Genomic DNA, 23,930 nt, shown 5'->3' with positions numbered 1-23,930 from the left:
TATAATTTCTATTTTCTCTTGATTCTATCGCGTGCATCATGGATGAATCAACCTTAAAAAGATTGTTCGGGCGTTTGTGCCAAAATGTAAACATTCTCAATATAACAGCTGTGGACAACAACGAAAAGTTCAGTATTTTAGTGCAGTGTAAGCTTTCAGGAGTGGGCACAGTGGATGAAAAATGTGACAATTGGGTAAAAGATTTTTCATACTCGACCAATACAAACTGGATAACGTTAAGACGTTATCCTAATGCAACTCGCTATGAATTCCGAAAGCTATACGTGTGTCAACACTCATCATTGAATAAAGTAGCTGAACGAAAACGGCAGTCGTGTGAAGTTAGGAACAAAAATTGCAAAGCACAAATAGACATTAAATTCAAAAAAATTAATAGAAACACAATAAAAAATGATGTGCTGTTAAAAGACGGAATTAACGTAGTGATAAAAATAAATTTTCAACATTCCCATAGGATAAATGTGGCACAAGCTTTTCGATACTTGCGTGTGAACAAGACAGTACAAGACATTTTTGAGTCATACTTTATTTCGGGAATGACTCCGTCAGCTGCTAGATTTTATCATGAAATGAAAATAATTGAATCTGGTTCTGAAGAAACGAAGGAAATACAGAATGTAAGTACAGCATATCTTCTTGCTAATGCTAGAGAAAATCCTACTGAGAGGCAGATAAAGTACTTGTATGATAAGTGGCGTTTCTCTCAGTACGGTAGTCGAGAAGAAAAAAGTATGATAGAAGTTCTCAAGAACAGACAGTCCTTGTTGCAGAAATCCGGCGGTACACTAGTCATCAAAGAAAATCCTTTTATCGCAGTTGTTATTACTCCAATAATGCGACGCGCATTTCTTCAAAATTTATGCACTGAAATGGTTTTCGTGGACTCCAGCGGATCTTGCGATCAGACAAATACTTGTGTCACATTTCTATTCACTTCAAACAAAACAGGGGCTGTTCCTATCGCATGCATTCTTCACACATCCCAAACTGAAGCGAATTATACTTTAGCTTTTGCGTCTGCCACTGAAGCAATCGAAGTAGAAAATAGAAAGTTCGATCCAAAAGTGTTTATGACTGATGACAGTGCATCCGAGCGCAATGCGTTATCAGCTGTATTTCCGAACTCCATATTACTTCTATGTACATTCCATCTTTGTCAAGCTTTATGGAGATGGCTCTGGCAAACTGACCATAACGTGAAAAAGGAGGACAGAAGAACAGTGATGGAAATGTTTAGGAACATACTTTACGCTCCAACATTACAAGATTCAGAAGAGAATTATGATTTCTTGATGAGTAATAATATAGTGCAAAGTAACAAAGCATTATATGATCATCTGGAGAAATTGTGGGTCCGCAGAAAAGAATGGTGTATTTCGTACAGAAATAATATAATAACAAGAGGTAACAATACTAATAATTACACTGAAGCTTCAATTAGGATTTTTAAAGATATAGTTTTGCAAAGGTGCAAGGTTTTTAACTCTTGTGCATTGGTTGATTTTATCATCAATGTGTTCGAAAACTACTATAAGCGAAAATTGTTGGAATTTGCAAATTCAAGAAGATCTAAACCCCAAATTGATTATAGAAATATGTGTTTTAGAGCAAAAGATATTAACATTATTTATCAAAGGGACAATACAATTTTCCATGTTGCATCTGAAAAAGATTCCAATTTATTTTATACAGTGAATGCTAAAATTGCTTTTTGTGATTGTCCATCAGGCACAGGTGGCAAATTCTGTAAGCACCTATGCGCAATAGAACAAAAATTTGGTATATTATTTAAAACGTCTCCAGTTCTAAGCGTTCATGACAGAATACAATTAGCCAAATTAGCTGTTGGGCATTCAGCACCAGAGGAATTTTATAAAAATATGGATTCAAACACAACTGATCTTGAAAACTTTGAAAACTCAGTTCAATCAACTAATTCTGTTCCTGCTGAAGTAGACTTAGCAACATCAATGGATTTACAAATGAACGCCGAAGAATGTGAAAGCCGATTTAAAGAAGAAATTAAAAGAATGCGCAGTGAATTTGAGCGCATAACAAGTACGCTCGAAGACAATCAAAGCCCAGAAGCTACTTTATCCATCATTAAGTTTAATGCAGTAATGAACAGCCTGAAAACCCCTTCCCAAATTTTAAACTTTTTGGAAGCTAAAAGTCGAATATGCGGGAGAAAATCTAGAAAAATTCGAGTGCAGCCAACGTCAATTTCGCGACGTAAAAACAAAGCATTGCCTCAATCTGGGAGAATTCAAGCTGGCAGGCCTTCCAAAATTGAAAAACTAAAACGGAAGCACAGCCTTGGAAGCAACATTTCGCATAACCTACCAAATGCTAAGTTACATTGAACTTAATTCTGTATTTCGTTATTTAAAATATATAATGACCCATGTATATATGACTTTTATTGTACGAATATCTACCATTCATCAGGAAGATGAAGGTAGGAATGAATAGATTTTAAAATTCACGAGACAAACCTATACTGTTCAATTGGGTATTTCGCCACAATATTCTCAATTAAACAAAAAGTAATTTTAATTCAGAATCATATGCCAAATTTATGTAAAATAATATGAAAATGCAGTGTTGCAAAATACCTAATTAAGCACGTATAAATATGAACACGACACAAAGACATATATAATTTATTGGCTCTGTATTACACTGGAATTTGTCGTCTGCCATGCAGCGTATTCATAAACAAAGCCACGAGTGATCGAGAGCGCCGCGCGGACCTCGCGCTCTGAACTGTACAGGCCTTTGCCTTTACGCAGCCGGGTAACGTTATATTATCTGACAATGGATGTCAGCAAATAACGTTTTTCAAAAGTTATGGGACAATCGAATGTCAAGTTGCAAGATAATAAATAATGTCAGTTTGACGGACATTATGTTGGCTGTTGATCATAGAAAGACCACAGAGTGTTGTTTTGCTTTCGATATAAGATTATGGGATTTCGAAACGCAAAAGTAACATGCGACAAGTTTCAATATAATTTTGGATTTTCAGATAAGGGCAAAGTCGTATAAATTTGTTCAAAAGTACAAATGTGATCATGGACATCCACTGCAATTAAATTTGTGATGTGATAACTGTACCACCTAAAGGATAACCCAATTACTGGTAAAATTACGTTTTGTCTCAATTTTGTTGTTTTACATATGGTAGATTTCATTAAACTCTTTATTGTGGTGTTTGCCATGATAAAATCATTATTCAATTATTATCTAATAATAATTGTCTAATTTATGTTCACCAAAATTTAAAAAAACTTAAAACATGTACAGATTTTCATAGCTACAATACTAGGCATGAGGATATTTTATGTATTCCCAAGCATAACACTAAAAAATATGATTCGTCACCTACTTTCACAGGAATTAAATTGTATAATCACTTGCCTAAACATTATAAGAGACTTGGTGAAAGACAATTTAAGAAAGAAGTAAAATCAATGTTGATTGACAATTGCTTTTATAATATTCAAGAGTTCTTTACTAATTCTATCACTTAAGACTTTTTTAATACTAACTTTTGCCAACATTGTTCTCTTTATGTTTTCAATATTTTGTTATTTTCTTTTTTTCTTGTTGACTATTCCTATACATTGTATGATGTCTTAAAGGAGGAATAAATTATTATTATTATTATTATTATCAATAGAATTCGGAGTTACATTAAGGAGCAGATTGGCCAAACAAAGCAATATGAAAGCTGTCATAACTCAGGCTGAAATAGAGTTCCCAATATGAAGAAATATACATTAACATCCGTTCACAATCGAAACAATTCTGGTAAAAATATTAAAAAAAAGTTTTTCATAACTGATGAATAAAAAAATGTTCATTACGTACTTTAATAAAATATTTAATCCACAACATACATCTATTTCGCATCCAAAAATATCACTTTCATCACTCATTACTTTCATTAAATTACAGAAGTATGGACCAATTGAACGATGAAACCAACTTTGCTCCAACATACTCTAGATTGAACTGGAAAACATCGCCTTACTTTGTTAATGAGAGCATGATAAATTTTATCTATACCAAATGATAATGGGTTATCTCAGTTTATTCAGATATGAACAAACAATATAACCGAAAAAAAACCTGATTAAACAAATCTGAAGAAATTTTTGCAGATAAAATAAACACGAGTACGAAATATCTCGATAGGAATGTGAATAAATTGATATAAATATTAATTACAGACAAAACGACACCCACTGTGAGTTTTTAGAATTATATACAACTCGGAGAATTAATTGATAAAATATGTCTGGTAAATGACACAATCACAACTGAGAATTTTGTTTACAAAATAAATAATAGAGTCCGTGAATCAATAGATTGCATTAGAAAAATAGTGTTTATTCGGAATTTAGTTTAATCGAAATACCAGGTTTATAATGATAGCAGTATTTACTATTGAATGTTGTTAATATTCAACTTGACCTTTGTGTGATTGTCAATGACAGAGTATTATTATTATTATTATTTGAACTGGGGTCGTTTTGCTTCGGTGAGCCTTCCGGGAACTGCGACCATGCAGATCTTTTGTTCACTACCCTACTCATTCATAGAAACCCAGGGAGGTCGTCAACAACGTTAATAAAATTGACAACCTCCCTAGGGGCCTTGGCCATTACCTCTCTGGTATCCAGGACCGGCTTGCCCATGTGAATGGTTCTTAGGCCAGCCAGCTCTGGACACTTGCATATCAAGTGTTCAGAAGTTTCTACTTCCGATCCACAGAGCCTGCAAATCTCGTCTGCTGACTTACCCATACGGTACAAATGATGTTTGTACCGACAGTGCCCCGTCAGCAGTCCCACCATCACCCGAAGCTCCGCTCGTGACAGCTTCAGGAGTTTTCTGGTGTAAGTAGGTGAAATCTTCACGAATTTCTTTGCCTGAGCAAGTCTAGGAGTGTTAGTCCAGTGGATTGTCCTACTGTTCAACTCCCATAGCTGGACCGCAGCCTTGTATTGGTCTTTTCCTATCCCACAGAAAGGCTCAGGTCCAGCAGGTCTTAGCCTAGATGCACTTTTTGCAAGCTCGTCCGCTCTCTCATTTCCTTCAACACCACAGTGCCCTGGTACCCATAGTAGAGTCACCTTGTTTCCTCTGGCCAGTTGCTTTATGGTGTTACGGCACTCCCAAGTCAGCAGAGACCCCTGACAACACGATTCCAGGGATCTCAGCGTGGCTTGGCTGTCCGTGGTGATGTAGATATGCGCCCCTTTGAGGTTCATTTTGAGACACTCCTGGGCGCATACATAAACAGCCATTATCTCGGCTTGTAGAATCGAGGGCTCACTTCCCAGGGCTTTAGAGATCCTCAGTCTAGGTCCATATATCCCAATGCCGGTGCCCCTCTCTGTTTTTGATCCATCTGTAAACCATATGGATGACTTTTTGTCTAGACGATTTATGAAACTTATTGCACTATGACGGTCATTTATAACCGTTTCAAAGGGCGTTTCAAAATCGTAGGTGGTTGGCATAATATCTGATGGTTTTGCGAGGAGGTTTGAATCTAGTTGATTCAGTATCCTCATATGTCCAACCCAGTTCCCAGGAAGGAGCTTTCCATTGTGGGAAATCCTTATTGCTTCGAGCAGGCTACATTTCCTTACATGTAGGTGTAAGGGAGGCAAGTCTAGTATGACCTCCAGCGCTGCCGTAGGAGCTGTGCGCATAGCTCCTGTGACACCAATGCACGCCAGCCTTTGCATTTTCTGCAACCTGATGCGTGTGGTGACCTCCTCGGTTTTTGTCCACCATGCTAGAGATGCATAGGTGACAATAGGGCGTACCACCGCTGTGTATAACCACAGTACCATTTTCGGTTTCACTCCCCATGTCTTTCCAAAGAGTCTTTTGCATGCCCACATAGCCGCCGTGGCTCTGGAAAGAGTCTTATCTATATGTTTCCCCCAGTTCAGTTTACTGTCCAGGGTAACACCTAGATATTTACACTCACTAGAGAAGTGCAGAGTCTGACCATTTAAGACCAGAGCTCTGAGGTCGAGATTCCTTCTTCTAGTGAACGGGATTATTGATGTTTTTGAGGGGTTGACAGTAAGCCCCTCTTCCCCGCACCAATTTTCAATAGTTTTGAGAGCAAGTTGCATTCGGCTACTTATTGGGCCCACATGCTTGCCTCTAACCGTCACCACTATGTCGTCGGCGTAAGCCTGGACGTTAAATCCGCCTGTTGTAAGCCTCTCCAAGAGGCCATCCATGACCAAGCTCCACAGCAGGGGTGATAGAACCCCTCCCTGAGGGCATCCCCTGCACGTCAGCACAGTCACTTCGGTTTCTCCCAGATAGGCTGTAACGGTTCGTCCTTTCAACATAGCTGATATCCACTTAACAGTGGAGGGTTCTATCCCTTTCCTTTTGGCTGCATTGCATATGGAGGTATGTAGGGTATTGTCAAAGGCCCCTCCGATATCACCGAACATTGCAAGCAGAATCTCCTTTGCGTTGAGGGTGCCTTCCACCTCTCTAAGAAGATGATGAAGGGCGTCTACAGTAGATCTACCCGCCCTATAAGCAAACTGTTTGCTGTGGAGTTTTACACTGCCTCGTATGTTGTTGTCAATTATTTTCTCCATGGTCTTCAGGAGAAAGGAGGTGAGGCATATGGGTCGATAGGATTTAGGCTCTGGGGAGCCTTTTCGACCCTCTTTGGGTATGAATACTACCCTCGCCTCCCTCCATGATTTCGGGATATAGCCCCTTGTAAAGCTGGCCTTGAAGAGCTCAGTTATCGGGGCTATAAGTACTTCAACACCTTTCTGAAGCATGGCTGGAAAAATACCATCCATGCCTGCTGATTTGAAGGGCTGAAAGCTCTTTATCGCCCATTCAATTCTTTCTGGTGTGAATAGTCTACCAGCTTTCTGAGAATCCCACCTGGTGGGGTTGTATACTTCCCCAGCGGGGGCCCCATCTTCACTGGTAATCTGCCTGGAGCCAGGAAAGTGAGTCTCTAGTAGAGCTCTTAGGCTCTCTTGAGGATCATTCGTAAATTCCCCACATGGCTTCTTTATTTGGCCAATTGGGTTTGAGTGATCTTTAGATAGTACCTTTTGAAGTCTAGCTGCTGGGGCCGTTTTATCTATTCCCTCACAGAAGCTTCTCCAGGACTGCCTTTTGGCTTTCCTGACCTCTTTGTTGTAGTTGGTCAGGGCTAGTCTGTAGGCATTCCAGCTGCCTTCTCGCTTAGCCTTATTGAAGGCTTTTCTAGCAATTTTCTTGAGGTTTTCAAGATGATTGTTCCACCAGGGGACGTCTCTGGAGATCGTTTTCTTCCTGAGTGGACAACTGTTTTCAAATGCCCTCTTCAGACATGATGTGAAGTGAGCAGAGGCGTTCTCCAGATCCTCATTGGAGCTGATGTTGTATTTCAGGCCCTTCAGATCAGAACTCATGTGGGCTATGTAAAGTTCCCAGTCTGTCTTCCTGGGTATCCTGCACTCAACATCAGCTGAAGCAGTTGCTTCAACGTTGAATTCTATTGCCATATGGTCTGACATGGATGGCTCTTCTGAGACCCTCCAGTTCTTGACCATCCCCGCAATAAAAGGTGTCGCCAGTGTAAGGTCAATTACTTCCCTTCTGATCGCATTCATGAAGGTTGGACTATTACCCACATTTACTATCTCTATGTTAGTAGAAAATAGAAAGTCAAGTAAATCCTCACCTCTATGATTTATATCTGTGCTGCCCCATACTTTGTGGTGTGCGTTCGCATCGCAGCCCAGAATAAGTTGTTTCTTCTCTATGCGGCACCATTCGATGAGGCGTTGTACTTCCTCCGGTGGTGGGCTGATGGCGTCTCCTGGAAAATATCCTGAGGCGATAACAAGCTGCCTCTTGATGTTCTCAGTTCGCACCTCAACCAATGCCGCAGCAAGATCCCTTGTCAGGAACTCTGTAAGTGGAAGACAGGTTAGTCCCCTTCTGAGTATTATTAGGGCTCTTGGACTTACTGCCTTATCGCAGTATATCGACTGATATACTTTGTTTGGTAGGCCTCTTACTTGGCCTCCATTGATCCAGGGCTCTTGTATCAGCCCTATGTCAACATGCCTTCTAGATGTTCTCCAGCATAAGGCACTAGAGGCTGCCTTCGAGTGCTGGAGGTTTATCTGAAGGCATGTCAGACATCTACTCCTTATGAGGTAGGTTGGCCGCTAGGCTTTTCGGAAGGGACCGCCGGTTTTTCTCCGTCGGACCCCCCCTTATCACGCCCTTGCGGATCAGCCCTCCCCCCAGAGCTGGTGGTCAGTTTTATGGCCTCTTCATTTCCTGGAGGCTTCACCACCTTCTTCTTTACATCCCCTTTGGGCCTTTTCGACGCCGGACCAGAGGTTGGGGCCTGAGAAGCTCCTCTCCTCTCGGCCATTGTCTTTGGTCCCTTAAGGCGGAGATTTGTTTGGCCGAAAAAGTAATTTATCTGCCAATTCTTTGCTCTAAGTCTCTCGACCGATGTTCTATCTGCCGAGATGACAATCTCGAGCATGGGTCCTGATGGTCCCCTTCGAAGGACTCTCCAGCTGGAGGTTTTGAGCCCTGCGTTCTGATTCTCTACCGCCTTGAGAATTTTCTCATTGGAGAGATCATGGCTGTCGGGGAGATATCCGACCAGGATCTCCGGGTGAGGCAGTTCTGCCTCTTCGGCTATCCTTAGATCAGCTCCCTCCCAAGGTTTGAGTTTTGGCTGTATGCTCTTCAGCCACTCCACAGTGGCTTTGTCAGAGCATGTCAGCCCAAGCCAGCCTGGCCTCATATGCAGTTGGTGGAACGTAGGCGTTATGGCGCCCTCGTTCTCCAATGCAATAATCTCTTCCATTAGCGATTTTTTGATGGCCATTAGTTTGTCCATTTCCAAAATCACCTCTGGAAATTTTTTGTGCATTATCCCCACCTTCAGACCAGCGGTAGCCTGGCTGTAGGTGGGCCCACCTGATGCGGGACCCTTGGGAGTTCCTAAGGGCTGAGCCCCGGAAGCTCCCGAGGATTGAACTTTGGAGGCACCCGAGGCCTGAGCCCCGGCACCTCCTGAGGACCGTGCGACTTTTGAAGCCTCGCATTTGGCACTCTTTGGCTGCTTGCCTTTAGGCGTGCTGTCCTCCGACCTATTTCTCTTGGTCCCTCGGCCTGTTTTCTGCTTTGGACCAATTGGTTTGGAGGCTTCTTTCCTGGCATCGTCAGGAGCCATCCCTTTCTTTAGAAGGAACTTCATCCTCCTTCTGGCGGCCCCGGAGAGTCTATGTCTCCTGACCGTCAGCTTTTCGAGGCCAGCTACGACCTCTTCATCGCTGCTCTTCAGCAGCATTTCCTCCGCCATGGGGTCAGGACTTGCGCCCTGTTCCTCAGGCTGAGCGAGGCTTTGCACTTCCTCGATTAGCACATTAGGGCTAGTGCTAGACCCTTCCTTAGTTTTTTCTATTTGGTCCATATGAAGTCCCACGTGCAGCTAGGGAATTTCAGTCACCAGAGGCAGAGCCCCGCATGCCCCTGGAAGGCCAATTAAACCAGAGGTCGCCTGGTATCTGGAGTTCGCATATTCAGGACTAGATCCTCCCACTAGCCACGCAGACTTCGGCATACGCTGTTCCACCTTGTCTTGGGGAAAGTTTTTATTGTGTCTTTCATACACTCGGTTCAGGCGGTTAAGCCAAATCCCCCGGCATGTGTCCTCTGCTCGCGAGACATGACCACAGACATCAGATTCCACATGTCGGTATATCAGGCATGAAGTGCTGATCCCTTGCATACCTGGCATCGTTAACCCCGTGCAATACCCCAAGCCACGACACTACAGCAGGGTATGGGGAGTCGCACCGCATTGGTCAGTGTCGGTCGATCACTGTCCAACTCTCGCCCCGAGGAGGCTGCGGTGAACCATGCCAGCACAGACCTTGGCATGGCTGGGGTCGACTAATCCCCCGAGAGCCAATGACAGAGTAGAAATAGCGTGATGAATATAATTCAACAGGTAGATTGAATTAGAATTTAGGCTTGGATAGTAAATCACAATTAGGTAAACACGTATGAAAACAACCTAACGAATAAACAATTTCGAAAAAGTAAGCATGATTCAAACCTTTTTTCGAAGCATCAATTGTTGTAATCTGTATTGAAAAACCACAAAACACAAACTCGCATATTGGGGAAGCACAAAATTTTCGAACTCATTGGCTAAAATACCAAAACGATAACTGAATGAAACGAAATACTTTAAAATTATTCTGGATTTCATCTCCCGAACATATGTTTCCGTTTAAAAATAGCTCTGAGACGTGAGAGGCCATAAATTCCAATATACACAGACTCCCGCATAAGACATACTCCTTAAGATAAAAATAAATTGCTGTTGAAATGGATGTAACAATATATGTATTTCAGGAGTTTTCTTGAAAATGCTTTATTCATAATATTCGATTTTTCGTTTATTTTACATACGAATCATTTATAAATGAAACCATTTTCGGAATAACTTTAAAACTTGAATGTAAATCACGTGATAGTTGAAAGTCATTTGATCGACACAGAATTGTAAGAGATATACAAGTTTTGTCCAAGTCTCAAGTATTTTCTAGATACATATATGGGAGTTCATCTTATTTCTATAATTTTCAATTCTATCAATTTTAAGGCCATGTGACATGTTTGAAAAAAAAATTGCGATGCAAATACAACAACTTTTCGATAGAAATAATATCTATGTAAAGTTCCCAGTCTGTCTTCCTGGGTATCCTGCACTCAACATCAGCTGAAGCAGTTGCTTCAACGTTGAATTCTATTGCCATATGGTCTGACATGGATGGCTCTTCTGAGACCCTCCAGTTCTTGACCATCCCCGCAATAAAAGGTGTCGCCAGTGTAAGGTCAATTACTTCCCTTCTGATCGCATTCATGAAGGTTGGACTATTACCCACATTTACTATCTCTATGTTAGTAGAAAATAGAAAGTCAAGTAAATCCTCACCTCTATGATTTATATCTGTGCTGCCCCATACTTTGTGGTGTGCGTTCGCATCGCAGCCCAGAATAAGTTGTTTCTTCTCTATGCGGCACCATTCGATGAGGCGTTGTACTTCCTCCGGTGGTGGGCTGATGGCGTCTCCTGGAAAATATCCTGAGGCGATAACAAGCTGCCTCTTGATGTTCTCAGTTCGCACCTCAACCAATGCCGCAGCAAGATCCCTTGTCAGGAACTCTGTAAGTGGAAGACAGGTTAGTCCCCTTCTGAGTATTATTAGGGCTCTTGGACTTACTGCCTTATCGCAGTATATCGACTGATATACTTTGTTTGGTAGGCCTCTTACTTGGCCTCCATTGATCCAGGGCTCTTGTATCAGCCCTATGTCAACATGCCTTCTAGATGTTCTCCAGCATAAGGCACTAGAGGCTGCCTTCGAGTGCTGGAGGTTTATCTGAAGGCATGTCAGACATCTACTCCTTATGAGGTAGGTTGGCCGCTAGGCTTTTCGGAAGGGACCGCCGGTTTTTCTCCGTCGGACCCCCCCTTATCACGCCCTTGCGGATCAGCCCTCCCCCCAGAGCTGGTGGTCAGTTTTATGGCCTCTTCATTTCCTGGAGGCTTCACCACCTTCTTCTTTACATCCCCTTTGGGCCTTTTCGACGCCGGACCAGAGGTTGGGGCCTGAGAAGCTCCTCTCCTCTCGGCCATTGTCTTTGGTCCCTTAAGGCGGAGATTTGTTTGGCCGAAAAAGTAATTTATCTGCCAATTCTTTGCTCTAAGTCTCTCGACCGATGTTCTATCTGCCGAGATGACAATCTCGAGCATGGGTCCTGATGGTCCCCTTCGAAGGACTCTCCAGCTGGAGGTTTTGAGCCCTGCGTTCTGATTCTCTACCGCCTCTATAATTCAACAGGTAGATTGAATTAGAATTTAGGCTTGGATAGTAAATCACAATTAGGTAAACACGTATGAAAACAACCTAACGAATAAACAATTTCGAAAAAGTAAGCATGATTCAAACCTTTTTTCGAAGCATCAATTGTTGTAATCTGTATTGAAAAACCACAAAACACAAACTCGCATATTGGGGAAGCACAAAATTTTCGAACTCATTGGCTAAAATACCAAAACGATAACTGAATGAAACGAAATACTTTAAAATTATTCTGGATTTCATCTCCCGAACATATGTTTCCGTTTAAAAATAGCTCTGAGACGTGAGAGGCCATAAATTCCAATATACACAGACTCCCGCATAAGACATACTCCTTAAGATAAAAATAAATTGCTGTTGAAATGGATGTAACAATATATGTATTTCAGGAGTTTTCTTGAAAATGCTTTATTCATAATATTCGATTTTTCGTTTATTTTACATACGAATCATTTATAAATGAAACCATTTTCGGAATAACTTTAAAACTTGAATGTAAATCACGTGATAGTTGAAAGTCATTTGATCGACACAGAATTGTAAGAGATATACAAGTTTTGTCCAAGTCTCAAGTATTTTCTAGATACATATATGGGAGTTCATCTTATTTCTATAATTTTCAATTCTATCAATTTTAAGGCCATGTGACATGTTTGAAAAAAAATTGCGATGCAAATACAACAACTTTTCGATAGAAATAATATCTCCTATATAATATTTCCTTGAAACACTTTAATATTGTAAGTTATTTTCAGCTTTTCTCAGAAATTACGTGAGTTATCTACCAGAATTTTGTTATGAATATGACTGATAAAGCCCAATTGAACCTAGCTTCATAATCACATTCCATTCGAAACACTACATTATCTCGAATTTAATACCTAAAAATTAAAACAATGAATGTAATATTACTAGAGTAAACGTAAAAAACTCCCTGCATCAACCAAGCATGTAAGGATGTCTATTTCAGTATCGTAGAGTTCATACAGTACTAAAAACAGTGCTGTAATGAACTTATTACAGCATTGTTTTCAGTTATATTTTTCCTATCAAATTTCAACACACGTCAATTATCAATATAATATAATTTGGAATTATTGAAATGATTTGCAAAATTATTCGTAATTTATCTTAATTGTTGTGGTGTTAAATCGATTTCGTCAGACATAATTCACGAATTTAATGCGTTACTATAAATTATTTCAATATTCGAAAGGTACGATTCAAATTCAAATTCCGTAATCTGTCAATTTTCGTAACAGTCACACCAGCTGCCAAGATACAATTCAAAAGTCACTAGGATGTTTAATCTGAATTTTGCATTGAATTTCGACAATATCTCACAAAACTTGACTGAAATAGAGAAAATATTGTCTAATACTCGTTGCAGAAGGCAATTCCAACATTCATGCATTCGTGTTGGAATAGGAGCCCATTCTACAACTTGTTTTAGGATATACTATTACATGAAATTTTTTTCACGTAAAAAGTTCTTCAATCCGACGTCAAAGTTATCTACAATTTGGACCACCCTGTATATACTCGTGAAAATCGAGTTCAATTCAAAATTTATGGAAATACATTTGACATTAAGAAAGATTCGAAAAGCGAAGAAGGTAGGGAATATTTCAAATCGTCTGTAACAATTTAGATAAGTTCATGAACCGTCAACAACAAGTTTTAGTTTACATTCCTAGATTTATCTAATCCGTTTCGGGCATGATTCAAATCCGTTTATTTTTGTCGTCACGTATGTTTAGAACATGAAATATTATTGCTCTGAACTTTGAGAATTCAATTGATAAATAGGTCGGCAAGGTCAGACATGCAAAGGTCAGTTGGAACGAGTACACGAATATTTATGTGAATTGACGAGAGAGCATAATGGATAATTATCAGGAATATTCAGGAGAACATTTTGCGAATTCAGTTTTATTAACACTACATAATCTCGTTTGAATTTCAGGCAATATTTGAACTCATGTAAAAATAAAATGCATTTCTCAATTATTAATTAAGGTGTGGCATGAATTGAGGCGTTTTCATCTATTAGACGTCAATTCTATCCACTCCAACGAAGCCACACTAAACTAACTAAACAATAGATCCTATTACGAAATAACCAAACTTCTGACGGGAATGAGAAACTTTCTACCCTTCGAACGATTGAATTATTTGATTCCCTCAACTGAAATCGATCAGGTACTTTTATATTCTGAAGTTTTCGTGGTTATTCAAGGTCTCGTTTCGAATCAATTAATATCTAAAATTTATTATTCTATGTTGGACCTGTTTCTCCTGAATGAATATCTCATTTGAATATCTATTTCTTCGAATTATGTCGACTGATCGATCAAGCATTCAATGATCAGGAATAGTTATTCAAATGAAGTGTTCGTACATCCGTTGGCTCAGTGTTAACATATGTGGACATTATACATAGGCGTACAACTTTGCTTCCGCCGTTTTTTTTTCCGAAATTCGAGGCTTTATTGCAAAAAACTGGTTATACATTTATGATTCAACGTATTGTCCATCGCTGGCTACTACTTTCTTTCATCTTCCAGGCAGCGTACGAATCTCGCGTTGAAAAAACTGGTAATTTTTTGAAGCCATCCATACAATTTTTTACTTCATACGACCGGAAATGCTGGTCAGCCAGGCCGTATGCAATAAATCGAAACAAGCGATAGTCCGAGGGAGCAACGTCTGGAGAATAAGGCGGGTTGGGTTTAAACGTTTCCAAGTATGACTTGACCACTTTAGCAACATGGGGTCGAGTATTGTCATTCTGTAAAACCACTTCATTATGTCTCTCTTTGTATTACGGCTGTTTGTCTTTCAATACTCAGCTCAAACGCATTAATTGCATTCAATAACGGTCGCCTGTGATAGTTTCAGTAGGTTTTGACAACGCATAATACACTACGCCGAGCTGGTCACACCAAATACTGAGCATGACCTTAGAAACGGGAATATTAGGTTTGGCCATCGACGTAGAAGCATGGCCGGAATATCCCTATGATTTTCGGCGCTTGGGATTATCGAATTGAACCCATTTTTCGTCTCAAGTCACAATGCGATGCAGAAATCCCTTCCGTCTTTGCCTCGCAAGCAGTGTTCATAAGCAAACAAACGCCGTTCAACATCTCTCGGCTTCAACTCGTACGGCACTCAATTTCCTTGTTTCTCAATCATTTCCATCACCCGCCAATTCTTGTTGCGTTTGACACGAGTCTTGATCAAGTGATGCCTCCAATTCTGCATCTTCGAAAACCTTCGCTCTTCCACCGCCATGCTGGTCTTCGACGTCGAAATCACCGTTCTTGAAGCGTTGAAACCACTTTCGGCACGTTATTTCACTAATAGCGGCCTCACCATAGGTATTTGTGAGCATTTGATGAGCCTCAGCCGCAAATTTCTTCATATTAAAGCAGAAAATCAAAACCTCACGCAAATGACGAGAATTTGGCTCGTAAGCTAACATGTATAATCGAGACTAACTTTATGATGCAGAAACAAATCGACTAATATTTCGATGGCTTTATGTTTACAAATACCTAAGCTTATTGTATGACACCTACGATCCATTTATTGCGAGTACCACCTACCGCTACAGCCATCCATTGCAAAACGGCGGAAGCAAAGTTGTACACCTAATATAATTACTTTTTTACAGTTTTTCAACCATCAATCTTTTGAGATTTGATTATCTCCCCCCAAAACAAGCATTTGATAAAGACGTAGCAATCCAATCCGAACAACCCCGGTTGATTATGATTCAATATGATTATTCAAACTTGTATCGTGAAATCACAACTGATTTCACATCAAGGTTTATATAAACTTGACTCGCTCTGCTCAAAGATTCGATTACGTAGAATAACCTGATTCCATCAAATCGATGTGTGATTCAATTAAGAGCAAGAAACGTAGTAATCTGTATGAAACAACGCCCATTAATCCATCTAAACCACCCAAGAACCTCCGTCGGATCGAAGAGAGAGCAGGTTGGAGCGACGCAAGCACGGTTTGTCGACTTTATTCAGTTCTATTTTTAACGAAACCCGCTCCATTCAGAGAGAGACCATTCCTCGGGGACGATTCTGGCCCCTTATCGATCCGAGAGACGGCAGGAGGCCCCACACGTGCATCGAAAAGGGGTCAACGCTATGTGCAGAATGCGGAGGGCTGTTGAGATAGGGGTCGAAATTGCTTCGTGATCGATAGGATGGCCCTCGGAAGCTGCTGACCTATTTATTCTTCGTGGGGCTTGCGATATACACACTTGTGAGTTATAGTTCCTGTAGTGTGCGGAAGCCTCGGCTATATTTCTCCATTCAAAGGGGACCGATAAATTCGATTTTGATTCTGGAGCGCCTTATATAAGGGCCCAGGGTAGGGAGAGGGGGTAGCAGCTGAGGGATGTCTGAAGGAAGTTCGATTGGAATAAATGATGGTATTTCGAACTGTCACGTCGTAAGGAGTTGAAGCTGTGCGTTTATACAGAGTGAGTTTTAAGTATGGAACGCCTCGTTCATCTCGGAAATGGATCGCAAAATTCTTGTAGATTTAGGTGTGAGAGGTTCTTATAGGTTATATGGTCGATATTATGGTGTTATCATTTTAAATTTCGGAATAATAAGGAACTCTGTTGTTTAAAATGAACCACCTTGTATATTTTTTGACATTAACATTTTCTTCCCGAAGTTGAAATAATACTGACAGCTACTTTGACGCTAAAAATAGCATGTCTGGTATTGAAGTAAACGGACAACAATTGCGCATCTGTTGTAATCGCCTATACTCTTTGCTATTCGAAATTTCTGATTTTCCTTTTAAACAAATGTAAACGAGTGTCTTTATTTCAGTATTCGTAAAGAGTTCATTACAATACTGAAAACAGTGATGTAATGAACTCATTACACCATTGTTTTTAGTTATGTTTTTCGTTTTGTGGTTGTCTATACTGACTTCCGATCCTATCAAATTTCAACACACGTCAATTGTCAATATAATATAATTTGGATATAGTGATATGATTTGCAACATTATTCACAATTTCTCTTAATTCTGGTATAAATCGATTTCGTCAGACATAATCCACTAATTCAAAGCGTAATAGTAACTTATTTCAAAATTCGAAACGTAGAATTCAAATTCCGTAATCTGTCAATTTTCGTAACAGTCACACCAACTGCAAAGATACAATAGAAAAGTCACTAGGATATATAATCTGAAGTTTCTATTGAATTTCGTCAATATTTCACAAAATATGACTGAAGTAAAGAAAATACTCGTTGCAGAAAGCAATTCCAACACTCATGCTCGCTCCTTCGTCGCTCGTTTTAGGATTTTGCATTCGTGTTGGAATAGGAGCCCATTCTGTAACTTGTTTATATACTATTTTTCAATCATAGCCATCTAAATGTATTATGACATTCAGGTAAAAGGGACATCACATGAAAAATAATCAGTATATTTTAAGGATTTCAAATATCGAAAAATATATAGGGTGATTCATTTGAAATAACAAAGTTCTTTATTATTCCGGAAAAAGGAAAGATCTAACATCAATGTGAATATCACCATAATATCGGCCATATTTCAAGATTCTTGCACATCGAAATCTAAAAAAAAATAGAGCTATCCGTTTTCGAGACAAATAAGACGTTCCATACCCAAAACTCACTTAGAGAGTTTAACACAGTTACATTATGTTTCCAATCATTGACTTCAAACATAGTATAGAATTCGGCGTATATGATTTCCTTCAATTTTGTTTTCTCCTTGTATTCTGCTGTGTTGTATTTTTCTTGGCGACTCAGTCTATTTCTTAGTAATTTGGATTCAGTAGGTTATAATCATGGAAATATTGAAGCTTCAACAACGTTTCGATATTGTTGATTTGTTTCATTAAAATCACTGCTCATTTGTGAATACTGAGAGAAATTCAAGAACAACTTGGACGGTTTTAATCATTGTGAACCAAGAAATATTATCAAATAACAACAATATTCTCCTAATTTTGCTCTTATCCTATTTTTTTCTTTCCAAAACTCAACTTTCCAAGTGTTCCAATCAATAGAAGACATTCAAAAGTTTTCGTTGATAGAACTGAGGTATCGATTCATGAAAATGAATGAAATTGAAGAATGTTTAGATTATTATTTATCGACGTCAAGGTATTAATCAAAGACGCTCTCTTTGGAAACTGAATTACTGACACATAATTTCTGTTCCATTAGTTTTTCGACTGAAAATTATATGGAGATAAGAAACCGCAAAAAACTGCTGATTTCATATTAGTGCTTTCTTCGAATGTTCGCACCGGAAGTCTGATTGTTGCTGTGGTAGAAATAATGAGAGGAATACGATACAGGAAGAGTAGATAATGAACGATATATCTCAACACAACGTTAAAGGCAGACTACATAAGCAGATTAATCGCAACATTTGGTGTTATACACCAAAACCTCCTTTGAATTTCCTCCTTTTTAATTTCTATAATCCCTATAAGTAATATGATATGGCAGATTTTGAAATTCTCTCCTGTAATGTAGTAAAACGTCTACTACTGCTTAAAAACAATTTTTGTCAACAATAAACTCAATTTATAAGGTAAACCATGCCACTGTACTCTTATATGTAGATGTCATGCGTCCTCTTATGACGTAACAGCTGAGTAAACCTTCCCATAACCTTTCATTGTGTATTTTATGTCTATGCTGAGAGAAGAAAGTCAACAAAATATACTGGATACTGGTTTACTATCATTAAACCTCGAGTTAACGACGAACAATAATTAAATAAATAGAATAGAATGTTATACTATGTATGTCCAGATTTTTACACTTAAAAGTAACGTCATCCGCTCGTTTTTTATATCTTATTGCTCTATTCCATACATTTATTTTATTGAAAACTCATTCATCCCGATATTTGAATCAATAATCATTTGAAACGTTAAATTTGCAGTTAACGTTTTGATGAATAAAATCCAAAAAACCATTGAAAAAAAATTCGTCCACTTCCACAGCTTTCCACGTAAACTTTGAAGTCTATTGGCATAAACTTTGGTACCTCTTTGATCCTTCTAGACCTAGAACGCGATCCATGAATTTTTGAAGCAAAAAATCATGGAAACAAATTTAAAAAATTTAAAAAAAACAACACATAATCATTCAATTTAAAATATATGTATATTGCTTACGCTGATACTGCATATTTTTTTTCCTACCAAGACTTGTAGTTCCAGAAATATGAATTCAGCTGCTGAATATTCATTGAAATTTATTTCCATTGATAAATTCATATCTTTTTTTTCCACGTGTCAATATATTTCGCGTTGAACGAGGAAATAATAAGCCAAAGTGTTAATTTGCCTTTTTTTTTAAATCTATCCTACATTTATATCATTCATTTACAGTTTAATCTGACCCATTCTCAACACGGTCGAAAATGGCTGTTATCCCTAAAAACGATGAATAATTATCCTTTAATTACCACACCGAATTTCAAATTCAACCATAAAATAATGAATGGCAAAAAATGCGATTTCCATAAGGTATCCATTAGCATTCGTTTGATGATACTCCGACTGTAGATTTCTACTTGGATACAAATTGAACTCGTGGAATTCCGCAGAACCTGTTAAAACTCGACCAGGCCATTTATCAAGAATTCAGAACTGGAATTATCGGAATCTTGAAAAATTAAGCGGTCAAGAGGCTTGGGAACGAGCGGTGTGAGGACAGTGTCCGCTGAATTTAACTTATTTCGAAACCAGATCAACTTTAAATTCACGCTAATAATTATTCATGATGAACATGAAAAATCAATATCGAGTTTTGAATTTCACGTTTTTCCGTTTATATCATACATTATTCATTTTGGACATGAACTAACAAGGCTTTATAGCAATAACGTGATGAAAAAGCCTTGAAATGTTTCACTAAACACTGGCGTTTTTTTTAATGTTTTCTTTTTGCTTCACGCAAGTTGCGGTGAGTGCGTTATATTTTCCACTTTTTTATCTATCTATAATATGGTTTATTTGATTCATAATTCATGATATTCTGCTCCGGAATAAAACGAAGGTATTTTAGGAATAAATATTTAAACGAATTCTTGATCATTATCCTTTAAAAAACACGAATCGTTGAAAAAATCACTAAGGTATATATATGAACCGTTTTAAAATTTTTCGTGCCCCTACTTAACTCTCATAGAGGTAAATTCCTCAAGCTAGATTGAAACCTGTTTCTACTGATTCTTATACATATAAATATCCAGAGATATTCTCAAAAGAAGTTTTTATGTAGATGACTCATTGGGTCCATTGAAAAATAACTCAATAGGTACGTAAATTATTGATTGACTTTGACTCAGATATCTTATAAAAATGAACTAGTACGAGTTTTCAAGCACCAAGTATCAAACTTCAATAACTATCATACTTCTTTCACAAAGCTTTACCCTAAAAACATTTTAGGGAACGAGTGGCTTCAACAATGAGTTGAATCCACTCTTAAAACGTTCACAAAACAGTAAAATTGTAACTTCCACTATCAGGAAACGGCTCGATCATTAAATGAAAAGAAGCAGCTGCCACATTCAATTGTATACAGACGGTAGAGGTGGGTTTCTCACATACCAAGGTTGAGAAGAACGAATCTATTTGGGCTTGTTTGATCGTTGTGTATAATATTTGTTATTAATTCGAAATTGGCTGAGTAATACCTATTACATCTTCTGAATTTCCACATAAAATATATAAAAGTATACCATAAGCATAATTTCCCAATAAACTTCAATGAAGTAGGTACCTATTTTATTGCATCATTGTAATTTCAAATTAAAGCTAAGAATTACTTTATTCACTCTTTAGGGCCGAGCCTAGGGTAAAGAGAAATACGCTAAAACAATTTAATGTCAACTATAGAATTTTTTTTCTCAAAATCAGCATTTGGCAGATACTAAAAACTACAAGAAACTAAAAAGTGAACCAAAGTTTCTTCTTACATTTTTCTAAACTACCAGTGATCTACCAAAAAAAAGTTCTGAAGAAAAGAAACGGGCACTATCCCAGAAAAAATTTCACCCTATACATTTGCATTCAAAATTATCTATCACATGATGAAAACACTTCAACTTGGAATATCTATGACAAATTTAAGTTGAATATCTTGTGAAGGGAGGGTTCAATGGAAAAAAAAACTTGAAAAAGAAAACAAACTTCAACACCCTTACATCTTGAAAACTAAGCGTTGCGGGCCCATGTTCATGGAACTCTTTTTCTTAAAATGATCAGAGGAATCTGTCTTTGTACCTCCAATTTAGGAACACACTATACCTTGCAACTTAGGAACACACTGTAGATTTATTACAGCATTTTATCGTAATTAATGACATTTTATCATTCAAGAATTGAAAGTCAAGTACCTATAAGAGTGATTTCTTAATAAAATATACAGGGTAAGTAGGTATACCGAGTTTGCTGGGGGGTGATAGTAGATTGAAAAATAAGTAGAGTTTGATGAATAAACTTATGACTCATAATGTATATTGAGAGATATATCGTTCTAAAGTTGATAAAATAAAAAAAAATTCATGCATAAATGTATGTTGTTGAAATACATGTTTTTATTACACTTCTATATTTCTGATATTGTTAAAAAGGGTGTTTTTAGAGGGTGACCCATGATTATTTTGGGACAACTTCATTCGTTGTATTCGCTTTGACGAAAAAATTGAAGCATTCGATGCAGCGAAGAAAATTACATGAAATAGGTACTCTTATTCATATACAAAAAATTTAACCGTTTTTGAGATATTTGAGTTGTTGTAGTCACATGATGTCAGCAGATTCATTCATTAATAACCATAGAAGTTGTTTCAAAAAAATCACGACTCACTCCCTAAAAATACCCTTTACAACAATATCAGAAAAGTAGAAATGTACTCAAAAACATTTATTTTAACATACATTTATGCACGAAATTTTAATCTGGTGGCATTCACCGTTTAGAAGTTATGCGGAGATATTTTTTAATTTTATCAACTTTGGAAAGATAGGTATATCTCCCTTAAAATGCATTTTGCGCCATAAGTTTATTTTTCAATGTACTATCCCCCTCAGAAAGCTCGGAACACATTTTTGACTCACACTTTATATTCTGAATATACGGAGTATACGAGCTTTCAAATCAAATCTGATAACTTTATTCAATCGACAGACAAATGCGTTAAAACGATTTAAAATTAAGCCATATCATTATAAACTATTAAAAGTATTACGTTAATTTTTTGAATATCTATAATGTGATATTAATTTTATTGATATTCCACCACATAAGGATCAAACCGTCAGTCATACTAAGTAAAACATTCGACCACATGTAACACAGTCTTTCCTGAATCCTGACTAATTACAATAGCAACGAGGAACATCATTATTATTAACGAAAAAAAAAACGCTTGAACCACCTCGCTTACCTCCAACAGTCTCCCAGCTATTCCAAAAAAACGTATCCATGGCCGAAAACACTAAGACAGGCTGATGAAGCAAGTCGAATTTTCGAGAAAATATGTTTTTACTTGTTAGGACGGGACTTATTGAGTGAAGTGTTAGTTATAAACTATAGTTTGGAGTAATTTCAGTGAAAAAAACTTCTCGGGCTAGTTCGATTGTTTTGTAGAATATGCGAAACTTACTTTAGAATCTATTTTCGCCAAGTAAAGAATGTAATTCTAGATTCATTACAGCATTTTATAGCAATTTGACATTTGATCATTAAAAGTCGAGCATAAGCGTGATTTCCTGGTGAATATCAATGAGATATTTATAAGTCCGTAGTATACCATCTTGCTTTCAAATTAAAACTGAGAACTTCATTCAATCGAAAGAGAAACACTTATAAATGCGTTGATACGATTTAAAATTAAATTGGAAATTTTTTTTATCAATATACGTTCATATATTCATAACCCATTATAGTTTTAAAGTTTTTTTTTTTGAAATATCTAATGATGTGATATCAACTTTATTGTTATTCAACCTCATGATGATCAAACCGACAGTCATACGAGGTAAAACATTCGACCACATGTAACGCAGTCTTTCCTGACTAATTACAATAGCAACGAGGAACATCATTATTATTATTAACGAAAAAAAAACAGCTTGAACCACCTCGCTTACCTCCAACAGTCTCCCAGCTATTCCAAAAAAAAGTAAAGTATCAACGGCCGAAAACACTCACACAGGCATGGGCACGAACCGTAACAACAACACTCGACGAAATACCATTTCACAGTCCGCCGAGTGCGAGCGAAAAAACCGACTGACGTAGGCCAAAACGACGATGTCGAGTCAGCGGATTAAACGCCCAACCGGGAGGGAATCGAGGAAAACAAGGCCGAGGCCTTGGCAGTTGGCTGTGCTGCTGCCTGACTTTGGGGAGACGGCGGTAGGAACGCGCTGCTGTTTTGCCGCTGCACATCGGCCTCGGCCGAAGCTGCTGACCGAATCGGTTTCGTTATGTACGGGAACGAGCGAACTAGGCGGGATTTTGATATTACTTCCTTTCGTTTCTATTCTTCGCTGCCTGGATGGTTTGATTTTTCGCGGACTGGACGAAAAAACGGACGTCCGCAGTCTCGGCATTTTTTTTATTATGTGAGATTGGCGGTGTCCGGTTGGATTGGGATTTCTTGTTGATTAGGATCGGAATGATTTTCGTGTCTTTTGGGAGTTGAAGATGGTTGTTCGGAGATTTTTTCCGATTAGGGGAGGAAGAGTAGAAAAGTTTGGTTTCTCTAATTCTGCGGCAAATCCGTTCGTTCTGTCATACCTTGTAGAACAAAATCGTGCGAGAATATTTCCTATCCACACATGGTTATATTTCATTATATTATTATTATACAGGGTGGGTCAAAAATGTG

At 38.3% G+C, this 23,930-nt stretch overlaps 2 protein-coding genes across 5 annotated transcripts in view; both read right to left on the bottom strand.

Moving 5' to 3' along the window:
• Nucleotides 1–23,930, bottom strand: part of LOC123670978 (lysine-specific demethylase 3A-like) — a 132,149-nt gene that overhangs the window by 48,662 nt on the left and 59,557 nt on the right. The window contains exon 1 of one of the 4 annotated variants that reach the window (XM_045604589.1): nt 23,188–23,335. The exons of 2 other annotated variants lie outside the window; for them this stretch is intronic. The gene's annotated coding sequence lies outside the window, so the exon portion shown is untranslated. Of the gene's footprint in view, nt 1–3,894; nt 4,036–23,187; nt 23,336–23,930 lie in introns of those variants that run through there. One more of the 4 variants, XM_045604588.1, reaches the window with a different exon arrangement.
• LOC123673777 lies at nt 10,716–11,758 on the bottom strand. The gene is made up of 2 exons (XM_045608454.1): nt 11,567–11,758; nt 10,716–11,501 (listed from the first exon to the last, which is right to left on the bottom strand). Exons 1-2 carry the CDS (start codon nt 11,756–11,758, stop codon nt 10,716–10,718), a joined length of 978 nt encoding a protein of 325 aa, XP_045464410.1.

Source organism: Harmonia axyridis, chromosome 1, assembly GCF_914767665.1.
Source record: "Harmonia axyridis chromosome 1, icHarAxyr1.1, whole genome shotgun sequence".
Lineage (NCBI taxonomy): Eukaryota > Metazoa > Arthropoda > Insecta > Coleoptera > Coccinellidae > Harmonia > Harmonia axyridis.
The sequence above is the reverse complement of the archived record's forward strand: the minus strand, read 5'-3'. Positions and strand labels throughout refer to the sequence as shown.